The sequence below is a fragment of the Oncorhynchus nerka genome, linkage group LG5 (assembly GCF_034236695.1).
Source record: "Oncorhynchus nerka isolate Pitt River linkage group LG5, Oner_Uvic_2.0, whole genome shotgun sequence".
In the NCBI taxonomy this organism is placed as follows: Eukaryota; Metazoa; Chordata; class Actinopteri; order Salmoniformes; family Salmonidae; genus Oncorhynchus; species Oncorhynchus nerka.
The window spans coordinates 36914106-36928245 of record NC_088400.1 but is presented as its reverse complement, the minus strand read 5'-3'; the positions used below and the strand labels follow the sequence as shown (position 1 = coordinate 36928245).

Sequence of the window (14140 nt, the reverse complement as noted above, 5' to 3'; positions counted from 1 at the left end):
GAGTGAGATTGAGGGCATCTAGCTTACATTGTAGGACTGCCGGGGTGTTAAGCATATCCCAGTTTAGGTCACCTAACAGAACAAACTCTGAAGCTAGATGGGGGCGATCAATTCACAAATGGTGTCCAGGGCACAGCTGGGAGCTGAGGGTGGCCGGTAGCAGGCGGCAACAGTGAGAGACTTATTTCTGGAGAGGGTAATTTTCAAAATTAGTAGTTCGAACTGTTTGGGTATGGACCTGGAAAGTATGACGTTACTTTGCAGGCTATCTCTGCAGTAGACTGCAACTCCGCCCCCTTTGGTAGTTCTATCTTGACGGAAGATGTTATAGTTGGGTATGGAAATCTCTGAATTTTTGGTGGCCTTCCTGAGCCAGGATTCAGACACGGCAAGGACATCAGGGTTAGCCGAGTGTGCTAAAGCAGTGAGTAAAACAAACTTAGGGAGGAGGCTTCTGATGTTGACATGCATAAAACCAAGGCTTTTTCGATCACAGAAGTCAACAAATGAGGGTACCTGGGGACATGCAGGGCCTGGGTTTACCTCCACATCACCCGCGGAACAGAGAAGGAGTAGTATGAGGGTGCGGCTAAAGGCTATCAAAACTGGTCGCCTAGAGCGTTGGGGGCAGAGGATAAGAGGAGCAGGTTTCTGGGCATGGTAGAATATATTCAGGGCATAATGCACAGACAGGGGTATGGTGGGGTGCGGGTACAGCGGAGGTAAGCCCAGGCACTGGGTGATGATGAGACAGGTTGTATCTCTGGACATGCTGGTTGTAATGGGTGAGGTCACCGCATGTGTGGGAGGTGGGACAAAGGAGGTAACAGGGGTATGCAGAGTGGGTCTAGGGGTTCCATTGTGAACTAAAACAATTATAACTAACCTGAACAACAGTATACAAGGCATATTGACATCTGAGAGAGACATACAGCGAGGCATACAGTAATCACAGATGTTGAATTTGGAAAGCTAGCTAAAAACAGTAGGCGAGGCTAATCCGCTAGCACAACAAACAGCAGGTAAAATGGCGTTGACTAGGCAACGGGGCCGACAGGTAAGACAAACAAGCAGAAAGGAGTACCGTGATTAATGGACAGTCAGCTATGTAGCCAAGAGATCAGTGTCCAGGGGGCAGCGGTGGATGGGCAGGGGGGCTGGCGAGTGTTATCCAGGTTTTTTTTTTTTTTTTTTTTAACTAACAATGACTAACTAGCTTGTAGCTAGTTAGCTGGTTAGCGTCTGGAGGTTCTTGAGTGTGTCATGAAAATAAAAATAAGAGTAAAAGTAATAGCGATTCCGTATCACATTGGGTGAGGCAGGTTTCCGGAAGGTATAAACAAATTAAAAATCAAAAAGAGATAGAAAGTAAATGGGGTCAGAGAGTGATTGGGACGCGGTGGTACAGACGGTTAGCAGGCCTGTGCTAACAAGCTAACAGTTCGTAGGCCCGAGCTAGACAAGGTAGCAGTTAGCGGACCGGAGCTTGACAAGCTAGCCGTTAGCAGGCCGAATTAGCAAGTCATAAGATGTGCCATTTGTAAAATAGTTCATGTGTGGCATCCAACAGAAAAGCTTGCTCATCAAATTAAATCAGATGAGCAGATATTTGGCATCTGATGGTCTAATGATGACCTACTTTGTGATTATGAAAAATCTTAGTATTTGTGAGTGATGAGTTAAATGTGAGGAGTTTGGGAGCTGTGTGTACTGTTTGTGTGTGTTCTGATACCTGACGTAGACAGAGCGTTTATCGCTGGTGCGCAGGGAGGTTTGTGTGTGTGTGTTCTGATACCTGATGCAGAGTTTCTTGATGGTGCGCAGGGAGGTTTGTGTGTGTGTGTGTGTTCTGATACCTGACATAGAGGGAGCGTTTCTCGCTGGTGCGCAGGGAGCCCGACCCAGAGCTCATGCTGCTGTTCATCATCTGTTCCCGCAGGTCGTGGATCTTGGACTCAAACCGGCTGTACTCTGCAGGGACACACAAATGGTGTCAAGTCAGAATGTCACACACAGTTTCTCCCCATTTAAATCTCACACACAATCGGATGTACGGTTGACGCACTTGCAGGGACAGAAAAACTGTGTCCATATCCGCAATGTCACACATTAAGTTTGCAACGGTAGGATAAAATACTGGTAACTTTCAATGTTTACCAGTAATCTTCCAGAAATGTTTGAACTATTTTTCTCTTGAACCATATGGTCTACCCACTAGAAACTCATGAACACAGATATAAAAGTGAATACTTCATGTAAATATTTAAGTTATTCAAATATAAATTAAACGAACACCCTAACACTTCCGTGTTTCTCCCCATTTCATTCTCACATACAGCGCCTAAAAATATCATTGCACCACTTTCCAGCTCGAAGGTTGACAACACTCATAGCCTGCGATAATGTCAAATAAAATGTTATTAGTGACATACACATGGTTAGCAGATGTTAATTTGAGTGTACCTAAATGCTTGTGCTTCTAGTTCCGACAGTGCAGTAATATCTAACAAGTAATCTAACAAATTCACAACGACTACCTTATATACACTGTAAGGGGATGGAATAAGAAAATGTACATATGAATATATGGATTCGTGATGGCCGTGCGGCATAGGCAAGATACAATAGATGGTATAAAATACAGTATATACACACACACACGAGATGAGTAATGTAGAATATGTAGACATTATTAAAGTGGCGTTATTTAAAGTGACTAGCGACACCTTTATTAAATCCATTTAATAAAGTGGCCAGTGATTGGAGTCTGTATTTTGGCAGCAGCCACTCCATGTTTGTGATGGCTGTTTAACAGTCTGATGGCCTTGAGATAGAAGCTATTTTTCAGTCTCTCGATCCCAGCTTTGATGCACCTGTACTGACCTCGCCTTCTGGATGATAGCGGGGTGAACAGGCAGTGGCTCATGTGGTTGTTGTCCTTGATGATCTTTTTGGCCTTCCTGTGACAACGGGTGCTGTAGGTGTCATGGAGGGCAGGTAGTTTGCCCCTGGTGATGCGTTGTGCAGACCGCACCACCCCCTGGAGAGCCTTGCGGTTGAGGGCGGTGCAGTTGCCTTACCGGGCTGTGATACAGCCCTACAGGATGCTCTCGATTGTGCATCTGTAAAAGTTTGAGGGTTTTAGATGACAAGCCAAATTTCTTCAGCCTCCTGAGGTTGAAGAGGCGCTCTTGCGCCGTCTTCACCAAGCTGTCTGTGTGAGTGGACCATTTCAGTTTGTGTACACCGAGGAACTTATCCCTTTCCACCTTCTCCACTGCTGTCCTGTCGTTGTGGATGGGGGGGCGGGGGGTGCTATGCTGTTACATGAAGTCCGGAATCATCTCCTTTGTTTTGTTGACTGAGTGGGGTAGTTGTCATGACACCACACTCTGAGGCCCCTCACCTCCTCCCTGTAGGCTGTCTTGTCGTTGGTAATCAAGCCTACGACTGTAGTGTCGTCTGCAAACTTGATGATTGAGTTGGAGGCATGCATGTCCACATAGTCATGGGTAAACAGGGAGAACAGGAGAGGTCTGAGAATGCACTCTTGTGGGGCCCCAGTGTTGAGGACCAGCGGAGTGGAGATGTTTCCTATCTTCACCACCTGGGGGGCGGACAGTCAGAAGGTCCAGGAGCCAGTTGCACAGGGTGGGTCCGAGACCCAGGGTCTCAAGCTTAATGAGGAGTTGAGGGTACGATGGTGTTGAATGGTGAGCTGTAGTCAATGAACAGCATTCTTACATAGGTATTCCTCTAGTCCAGATGGTTTAGGGCAGTGTGCAGTGTGATGGCAATTGCATTGTCTGTGGACCTATTTGGGCAGTAAGCAAATTGGAGTGGGTCTAGGGTATCAGGTAGGGTGGAGGTTATATGATTCTTGACTTGCCTCTCAAAGCACTTGATGATGACAGAAGTGAGTGCTACGGGGCGATAGTCATTTAGTTCAGTTACCTAGTTCAGTTACCTTCGCTTTATTGGGAACAGGAACAATGGTGGCCATCTTGAAGCATGTGGGGACAGTAGACTGGGATAGAGATTGATTGAATAGATCTGTAAACACACCAGCCAACTGGTCTGCGCGTGCTCTGAGGACGCGGCTAGGGATGCCGTCTGGGCCGGCAGCCTTGCGAGGGTTAACACGTTTAAATGTTTTACTCACATCGGCCACGGAGAAGGAGAGCCCACAGTCTTTGGTAACAGGTCGTGTCGGTGGCACTGTATTGCCTCAAAGCGCGCAAAGAAGTTGTTTAATTTGTCTGGGAGCAAGATGTCTATGTCCACGACAGGGCTGGTTTTCTTTTTGTAATCCGTGATTGTCTGTAGACCCTGCCACATACGTCTCGTGGTTGAGCCGGTGAATTGTGACTCTACTTTGTCGCTATACTGACGCTTTGCTTGTTTAATTGCCTTGGGGGGAATAACTACACTGTATTCTGTTATGTTTAAATCGTCACAGAGCGTACGACATCTCCAATGCACTTCCTAATAAACTCTCTCACAGAGTCAGCGTATACGTCGATATTATTGTCTGAGGCTACCTGGAACATATCCCAGTCCACGTGATCAAAACAATCTTGAAGCGTGGAATCCGATTGGTCAGACCAGGGTTGGATAGACCTAAGTACGGGCACTTCCTGTTTCTGGCTACAGGAGGGGAGCAACAAGATGGAGTAATGGTCAGATTTGCCAAATGGAGGGTGGTGGAGGGCCTTGTAGGCATCACACAAGTTAGAGTAGCAGTGGTCCAGTGTTTTGCTCGAGCGGGTACTACAAGCAATGTGCTGGTAGAATTTAGGTAGGATGGTTCTCAAATCAGCTTTGTTAAAATCCCCAGCTACAATAAATGCAGCCTCAGCATATATGGTTTCCAGTTCACATAGAGTCCAGTGAAGTTCTTTCAGGGCCGTCGAGGGGGGATATATACGGCTGTGACTATAATCAAAAATAATTATCTTTGGAGATAATGCGGTCAGCATTCGATTGTAAGGAATTCTAGGTCAGGTGAACAAAAGGACTTGAGTTCCTGTATATAGTTATGATTCCACCGCAAGTTGTTAATCATGAGGCATACATCCCTGTCCTTCTTCTTACCAGAGAGATGTTTGTTTCTGTTGGTGCGATGCGTGAAGAAACTGGGTGGCTGAACCGACTCTGACAACATATCCCGAGTGAGCCATGTTTCCGGAGAATGTTACAATCTTCGATGTCTCTCTGGAAAGCAACTTGTGCCCAAATCTTGTCCACCTTGTTGTCTAGAGACTGGACATTGGCGAGTAATATGCTGGGAAGCGGTGGATGTTATGCTCGCCTTCTAAGTCTGACCAGGAGGCCGCTCCGTCTGTCTCTCCTGTGCCGACAACGTTGTTTTGGGTCGGCCTCTGGGATTAGATCCAACGTCCAGGGGAGGTCAAAATATCCGGTTCGGGACAGTCGTATTCCTGGTCGTAATGTTGGTAAGTTGACGTCGCTCTTATATCCAATAGTTCTTCCTGGCTGTATGTATGTAATAACACTTAAGATTTTCTGGGCTAACAATGTAAGAAATACATTAAAAACAACGAATTACTGCATAGTTTCCTAAGGACTTGAAGCGGGGCGACGATCTTGCTTTATGAAGTGAAGTGAACCCAGTCGACTACTAGCGTCTCCTAGCCATCGAATGTATGGCTCAGCACTCGGGTGAGAGTGGTGGTTCAGTAGCGGCTCTTTTCAGCCTGATTAATTACCTCAGGACCAGATGGAGCTTCATCATGTCTCTTCCTCTCACATCCACTAATATCTCCTGTCAGGTCATTGATTATGCAGATTAATTAAGTAGGTTCAACATGGAACTCAAACAAGATTTTTTCCAAAGGAAGCTAGCCACTTCAACACATTTGAAAGCCAGTCCAACCCGTTTGAATGGATGACCATTTGTCATGGTGTATAAATCCACTGCTTCCTGATACATGAATCCACCTAAGCCTCCTCATTAAACATGCACTCAACAAGATCAAAACCAACAGACACTGATCGAAAAATAAGTACTAGTGACGAGAACCAAGTAAACGTCAGAACCACAATGGTGTTAGTGGAGTGCCGCAACCAACGTTTGTATCTGGAGTCCTCACCACATGAGATAAGGCACGATAAAGCAAATACATTTTGTGGAAGCAAAACATTGGTTCCAACAGTATTGTGTCAGAGGTTCCACATTGACAATAACATACTGGACAAGATGCCATTCATTCCATTGAGTGAGAACCTACCACATACCATTGCCTCTGAAGTCACCACTATCGACAAACTAAGGGACATTCAGTACGTGTCAACTTCAAAAAGGTTATACTTTTAGAACAGAGTTGCTTGTTGTGCAATGAGTCTGACTCCCATCCCTGTAAGGGTTTCACTCACCTTAGAAATCAGTCGGCTGGATGGAAACACTTTCCAATATGAGAATGATTTCTGATCAATGTCCAGATACCGTGCACTGCAATATTCTAAAGGTAGCCTAACCTCAGAAACAACCTTTCCTCTAACGATGATTTAAGCTACTCCAGTTTCTCCATAAATAAACCCTGTCAGATGTGAAAAAAAAGGTAATTCTCTCTGGCAGTAGGTCCCCAGCTTCAACTCTACCCCCCCAGCCGAAACCTGAAGTAGAGAGGATTCAAAGCAAACAGAAACCACTCCCGAGGCATGATGTGTAGTCTCCGCCCTGCTCCCTCTCTCTGGCTGAGGCTTAATGATACAGGAGGATGGCACAGCAAGGTGAAGGTAACCCGACACCACCACCTGCCCGCCTGCCTGTAACTAGGGGCAACGCCCAGGCACTATCAGGAGCCACAGAGCAGCCTATGCGGAAGCAGCCAGGCAGACTAGTCCACTTGGCTCTCAGACAAGGGAGGGGAGAAAAAGGAACACTGCCGTAAGCAAGGATATAAGAGGACAGGAGGGACAAGAAAAAAGACTGAAGAAAAGACCCAGACATTAGTGTCCTATTTCCAAGAATATCAACACACCACATCGTTAGTCAACGCTCCCCAGAGCAATGGAGAAGAGAGTGTAGTGGGTGGGGGTGGTGGGGCCCTAACTCCTAAAGGTCTGTAAGCAGCGCTATATCCATTGTCAGTCGTCCCTTCAGTCCTAAGCACCAGAGAGAGAGACTGAGGGGCAGGACCACCCTGCAGCCCCCCTCCAGCTGCCAGGCTCCACAGGGAACACATGTAACAACAGAGGAAACAGCTGTAGTCTGCAGTCAGCCTGGCTTTCAGAGGGGATTGAAGCACCGCAACCTGATATGGAGCCGAGTCCATAACCATGTCCCAAACACCATAACCAAGTCAAAACAGAACAACGACAATCTTCAAATCTACACTACCAAAAAGCACAAACTCTTATCCGAAGAAGTACGATAGGAGACTACATTTTGGAATGATCCCTAAAGAAGAAGTACAGGGAGACAAGAACAGAAACTGGGTCATTTCTGCATCTCGCCATCTCCTACTGCTTGTCCTTATTAGCTGTACTGTCTTTATTTTTTTGTCGGGGGGGGGGGTGCTGCCTGCTCCAGTCTTGATCCTGTTATGAAACAGCCTGGGCATGTGTTTGTAATATAAGTTTACAGTGCTATGTTTCTATGTTCTCTGGGTTAGTGTAGGTTGGGACTACTTTTCACAGTGCTATAACATGAACATGTAAACCTGGGCTACCCTCATCCGTGTAATGAGTTGCTGGGGTTGACATTTAGCCTTGTCTTGTCGCTGTGAAACCCCTCGCCGGGGCAGGGATAAGGTCTACTGTAATTCTACCCCAGTGACAGAGGGGGGGCATGAGAGTACACTATGCACCTCTCCATTCCGCTCAATGAACTCAATGTTACGATTGAGAGTTAGAGTGACATTTGGTGGCAGTCCAGTAAGTATGAAAGGGTGCAGTCTCTACTCTCTGCTGTGAGTTCAGCTCATGTATTCTTCAGTGCTGGCCTTCCATCAGAGGTCTGTGGAGTGGACGGCCGGGCTCCTGCCCCTGAGAGAGAGGAGTCCAGGCAGTGAGCCCAGCATGAAGCAGCATTTACACTCCACTTACTCCTGACTGACTGACTGACTGTCCTCTACAACAGGCCCGGGTCCCTCCTCTGAATAGACCCAGGCTAAGGACATGTCATGTCTGAGCTCAGGACGCCAGCTGAGTTATTGGCCACAGATCTTAGTGCACTCTTGACTCATCCGTCTAGGTCTGGTTAAATATTGCCAGTGCTAGACTTTAACAGACACTGATCAGATTGTCCTGAAGGACACAACAGTAGACAGGCACGCTACTACAAAAGCCACTGTTGTATTGACTTGAGGCATTTTATAAAACAAGAGTTCACTCTGGCAAATACAACATTATTTCAAGATAATGTTTGACCCCTGTAGATCAAACATTTAACAGACTGGCAACATTTACTATGGTAGATGGGTGTCTTTTTACAGTAGATAATTAATGATGCCCCTTTACTGTTCTTGTGCTTAGAGGCACATCAGCCTAGCGGGCCTGGGCCACTAGCCCAACTGGTTCCAGAGCCAGAATCCAACTCTGATTCAATGAGCTTTCCTGGCCTCTATTACCTGACCTTCCTTCCCACAGAAATGCCAGACCCGTGGAGAGTAATTAAACCATCCTTGATCCAGGTTGATGTTTGTGTTTTATTGGAGGTATCCGGAATATGGGAGAGAACAAGCTACAACTTAAGACTCCTACATTCCTGTCATAGTCCAAGCTGAGAGGAGAGCTGAGACCTAAAGCTCATATCCTTTCAATTGTTGTTACAGCATGTGCATGCATACCAGATTCTACTTCTAAAGAATGTCATATTTACCTATGATCTGCCCTTTATGCTTTTGTTATTAGGCTGTGTTCATTTTTATTTTCCATCAACTCATCTTCAATACACTCTCCTGCAACCTGCCTCACCAATTGATATGTATAAATACGTATTATTTACCTCAAATCTGCAATCCTCCAAGAAGCTAGCCAGAAGCTAGCCAGAAACTCCAAGAAGCTAGCCTGAAGCTAGCCAGGAGCTAATCAGAAGCTAGTTAGCTTCTTTACTGGCAACTCGTTAGTATTCAGCTAACCACGGTTTGTGGTCATCAGCTATCCTTTAACTCGAAAATCTATCGCCAGTTTTGTACGGCGCAGCGCGGCTCAGAACGGAACATACCGGACCGATTTTTCTCTCCATGTCCCTGGATTTCAACTGCTCTCTGGACATTCACTCCCGGATCTCACAGCTAGCTGGCTGCTATCCGTGTGTCTATCTGCTTTCGTCGATTCCGGAGCAAACATCAATTACTCCGGAGCTAGCCAGCTCCGTCAATCACTCCTGAGCTCCGTCAATCACTCCTGGGCTGCAGTCACCTATCCGGACCCGTTTTACTGCCTACGCGGAGCCCCACCGGGCCTTCACAACTGGACTGCCGACGTTATCTACCCGAAGGAGATCCGGCTGGCTCCTCCGTCGCGACGTTACCTGAATGCCCATCTGCGGCCTGCTAACCGTTAGCTGTCTTACCGGCTGCTCTCAGAATAGACAATCGGACAATTTATTTATTTTTATTATGTTTCTTCTTGGGCCTCTATAACTATATCTATTGTTTTTATTTTTTTGTTGTTGTGTGATTTGGACTAATCCCCTCTACAACACGGAACTCCACTAATCTACTGACGGAACGCAAGAGGTGACTAACAACAGACCTCCATCCTATGCTAGCTTGCTACCGATGTCCTGGCTAGCTGTCTAAATCGCCGTGACCCCCAAACCAACCTCTCCACTCCCTGGACCCTTTTGATCACTCGACTAAGGATGCCTCTCCTTAATGTCAATATGTCTTGTCCATTGCTGTTCTGGTTAGTGTTTATTGGCTTATTTCACTGTAGAGCCTCTAGTCCTGCTCACTATACCTTATCCAACTTATTAGTTCCACCACCCACACATGCAATGACATCTCCTGGTTTCAATGATGTTTCTAGAGACAATATATCTCTCTTCATCACTCAATACCTAGGTTTACCTCCACTGTATTCACATCCTACCATACCTTTGTCTGTACATTATACCTTGATGCTATTTTATCGCCCCCAGAAACCTCCTTTTACTCTCTGTTCCAGACGTTCTAGACGACCAATTCTTATTGCTTTTAGCCGTACCCTTATTCTTCTCCTCCTATGTTCCTCTGGCGATGTAGAGGTGAATCCAGGCCCTGCAGTGCCTAGCTCCACTCCTATTCCCCAGGCGCTCTCTTTTGATGACTTCTGTAACCGTAATAGCCTTGGTTTCATGCATGTTAACATTAGAAGCCTCCTCCCTAAGTTTGTTCTTTTCACTGCTTTAGCACACTCTGCCAACCCGGATGTTCTAGCTGTGTCTGAATCCTGGCTTAGGAAGACCACCAAAAATTCAGAAATTTTAATTCCAAACTACAACATTTTCAGACAAGATAGAACTGCCAAAGGGGCGGTGTTGCAATCTACTGCAAAGATAGCCTGCAGAGTTCTGTCCTACTATCCAGGTCTGTACCCAAACAATTTGAACTTCTACTTTTAAAAATCCACCTCTCTAAAAACAAGTCTCTCACCGTTGCCGCCTGCTATAGACCACCCTCTGCCCCCAGCTGTGCTCTGGACACCATATGTGAACTGATTGCCCCCATCTATCCTCAGAGCTCGTGCTGCTAGGCGACCTAAACTGGAACATGCTTAACACCCCAGCCATCCTACAATCTAAACTTGATGCCCTCAATCTCACACAAATTATCAATGAACCTACCAGGTACCCCCAAAGCCTTAAACACGGGCACCCTCATAGATATCATCCTAACCAACTTCCCCTCTAAATACACCTCTGCTGTCTTCAACCAAGATCTCAGCGATCACTGCCTCATTGCCTGCATCCGTAATGGGTCAGCGGTCAAACGACCTCCACTCATCACTGTAAAACGCTCCCTGAAACACTTCAGCGAGCAGGCCTTTCTAATCGACCTGGCCGGGGTGTCCTGGAAGGATATTGATCTCATCCCGTCAGTAGAGGATGCCTGGATATTTTTAAAAATGCCTTCCTAACAATCTTAAATAAACATGCCCCATTCAAGAAGATTAGAACCAGGAACAGATATAGCCCTTGGTTCTCCCCAGACCTGACTGCCCTTAACCAACACAAAAACATCCTATGGCGTTCTGCATTAGCATCGAACAGCCCCGTGATATGCAGCTGTTCAGGGAAGCTAGAAACCGTTATACACAGGCAGTTAGAAAAGCCAAGGCTAGCTTTTTCAAGCAGAAATTTGCTTCCTGCAACACTAACTCAAAAAGTTCTGGGACACTGTAAAGTCCATGGAGAATAAGAACACCTCCTCCCAGCTGCCCACTGCACTGAAGATAGGAAACACTGTCACCACTGATAAATCCACCATAATTGAGAATTTCAATAAGCATTTTTCTACGGCTGGCCACGCTTTCCACCTGGCAACTCCTACCCGGTCAACAGCACTGCACCCCCAACAGCAACTCGCCCAAGCCTTCCCCATTTCTCCTTCTCCCAAATCCATTCAGCTGAAGTTCTGAAAGAGCTGAAAAATCTGGACCCCTACAAATCAGCCGGGCTAGACAATCTGGACCCTTTCTTTCTAAAATTATCTGCCGAAATTGTTGCCACCCCTATTACTAGCCTGTTCAACCTCTCTTTCGTGTCATCTGAGATTCCCAAAGATTGGAAAGCAGCTGCGGTCATCCCCCTCTTCAAAGGGGGGACACTCTTGACCCAAACTGTTACAGACCTATATCTATCCTACCATGCCTTTCTAAGGTCTTGAAAGCCAAGTCAACAAACAGATTACCGACCATTTCGAATCTCACCATACCTTCTCTGCTATGCAATCTGGTTTCAGAGCTGGTCATGGGTGCACCTCAGCCATGCTCAAGGTCCTAAACGATATCTTAACCGCCATCGATAAGAAACATTACTGTGCAGCCGTATTCATTGATCTGGCCAAGGCTTTCGACTCTGTCAACCACCGCATCCTCATCGGCAGACTCGACAGCCTTGGTTTCTCAAATGATTGCCTCGCCTGGTTCACCAACTACTTCTCTGATAGAGTTCAGTGTGTCAAATCGGAGGGTCTGCTGTCCGGACCTCTGGCAGTCTCTATGGGGGTGCCACAGGGTTCAATTCTTGGACCGACTCTCTTCTCTGTATACATCAATGAGGTCGCTCTTGCTGCTGGTGAGTCTCTGATCCACCTCTACGCAGACGACACCATTCTGTATACTTCCGGCCCTTCTTTGGACACTGTGTTAACAACCCTCCAGGCAAGCTTCAATGCCATACAACTCTCCTTCCGTGGCCTCCAATTGCTCTTAAATACAAGTAAAACTAAATGCATGCTCTTCAACCGATCGCTACCTGCACCTACCCGCCTGTCCAACATCACTACTCTGGACGGCTGACTTAGAATATGTGGACAACTACAAATACTTAGGTGTCTGGTTAGACTGTAAACTCTCCTTCCGGACCCATATCAAACATCTCCAATCCAAAGTTAAATCTAGAATTGGCTTCCTATTTCGCAACAAAGCATCCTTCACTCATGCTGCCAAACATACCCTTGTAAAATTGACCATCCTACCAATCCTCGACTTTGGCGATGTCATTTACAAAATAGCCTCCAATACCCTACTCAACAAATTGGATGCAGTCTATCACAGTGCAATCCGTTTTGTCACCAAAGCCCCATATACTACCCACCATTGTGACCTGTACGCTCTCGTTGGCTGGCCCTCGCTTCATACTCGTCGCCAAACCCACTGGCTCCATGTCATCTACAAGACCCTGCTAGGTAAAGTCCCCCCTTATCTCAGCTCGCTGGTCACCATAGCATCTCCCACCTGTAGCACACGCTCCAGCAGGTATATCTCTCTAGTCACCCCCAAAACCAATTCTTTCTTTGGCCGCCTCTCCTTCCAGTTCTCTGCTGCCAATGACTGGAATGAACTACAAAAATCTCTTAAATTGGAAACACTTATCTCCCTCACTAGCTTTAAGCACCAACTGTCAGAGCATCTTACAGATTACTGCACCTGTACATAGCCCACCTATAATTTAGCCCAAACAACTACCTCTTTCCCAACTGTATTTAATTTATTTATTTTGCTCCTTTGCACCCCATTATTTTTATTTCTACTTTGCACATTCTTCCATTGCAAAACTACCATTCCAGTGTTTTACTTGCTATATTGTATTTACTTTGCCACCATGGCCTTTTTTGCCTTTACCTCCCTTCTCACCTAATTTGCTCACATTGTATATAGACTTGTTTTTTTTTACTGTATTATTGACTGTATGTTTGTTTTACTCCATGTGTAACTCTGTGTCGTTGTATGTGTCGAACTGCTTTGCTTTATCTTGGCCAGATCGCAATTGTAAATGAGAACTTGTTCTCAACTTGCTTACCTGGTTAAATAAAGGTGAAAAAATAAAAAAATAATCTGTTACCTGCATATGAGAATTGTTCTATGACAATGTATAAACTGCCTTCATTTTTCTGGACCCCAGGCAGAGTAGATGCTGCTTTGGCAGCAGCTAATGGGGATGCATAATAAATACAAATACATCCGAACTGCCAAAATGACAAAATCAAATCCTTCTGACTCATTCATTGCTTTAGGCAGAAAAAATGTGTAAACATTATGTCAACGTGACCGGATGAGACATGTAAATGGTCAAGCCTCACCCTGACATATCAATCAGGTGGTTGAAAATGTTTGTTTCCTGATGAGGTCACTTCCTGAAATGACAGGAAATGTCCACGCACCTGCTCCATTCTGGTCAGGGCTATAAGGATGCAGCGAATGTCAAAGTGAGGTCAAAAGTAGCATGTTACAGTTGCGTCCGGAGAATTTTTGCGTTTTAATTAACGCTAAACTAATTATCATAACCGGCTACGAGAAGCACCTCTGACATTAGCTGCACCCCATCTACTCAAAACCCTCCACTCTGACCACACCTGTGTCCACCTGTTTGTTATCTAATGAAGCATTTCTTATCGCTAAATCAATAAGAAAACTGACAAGAGTAACGTTGGATTGCTAACAATCTACGTTGGACAGTAATTTACTA

General features: G+C 45.9%; 1 protein-coding gene across 7 annotated transcripts in view; it reads right to left on the bottom strand.

The window, feature by feature from the left end:
• LOC115129419 (disks large homolog 3) overlaps positions 1-14140 on the bottom strand; it is a 178622-nt gene that overhangs the window by 15095 nt on the left and 149387 nt on the right. For all 7 annotated transcript variants that reach the window (XM_065018609.1, XM_065018610.1, XM_065018612.1 and 4 more), the window contains one exon: positions 1857-1971. In XM_065018609.1, coding sequence (XP_064874681.1) covers positions 1857-1971 — 115 coding nt within the window. The remainder of the gene's footprint in view (positions 1-1856; positions 1972-14140) is intronic.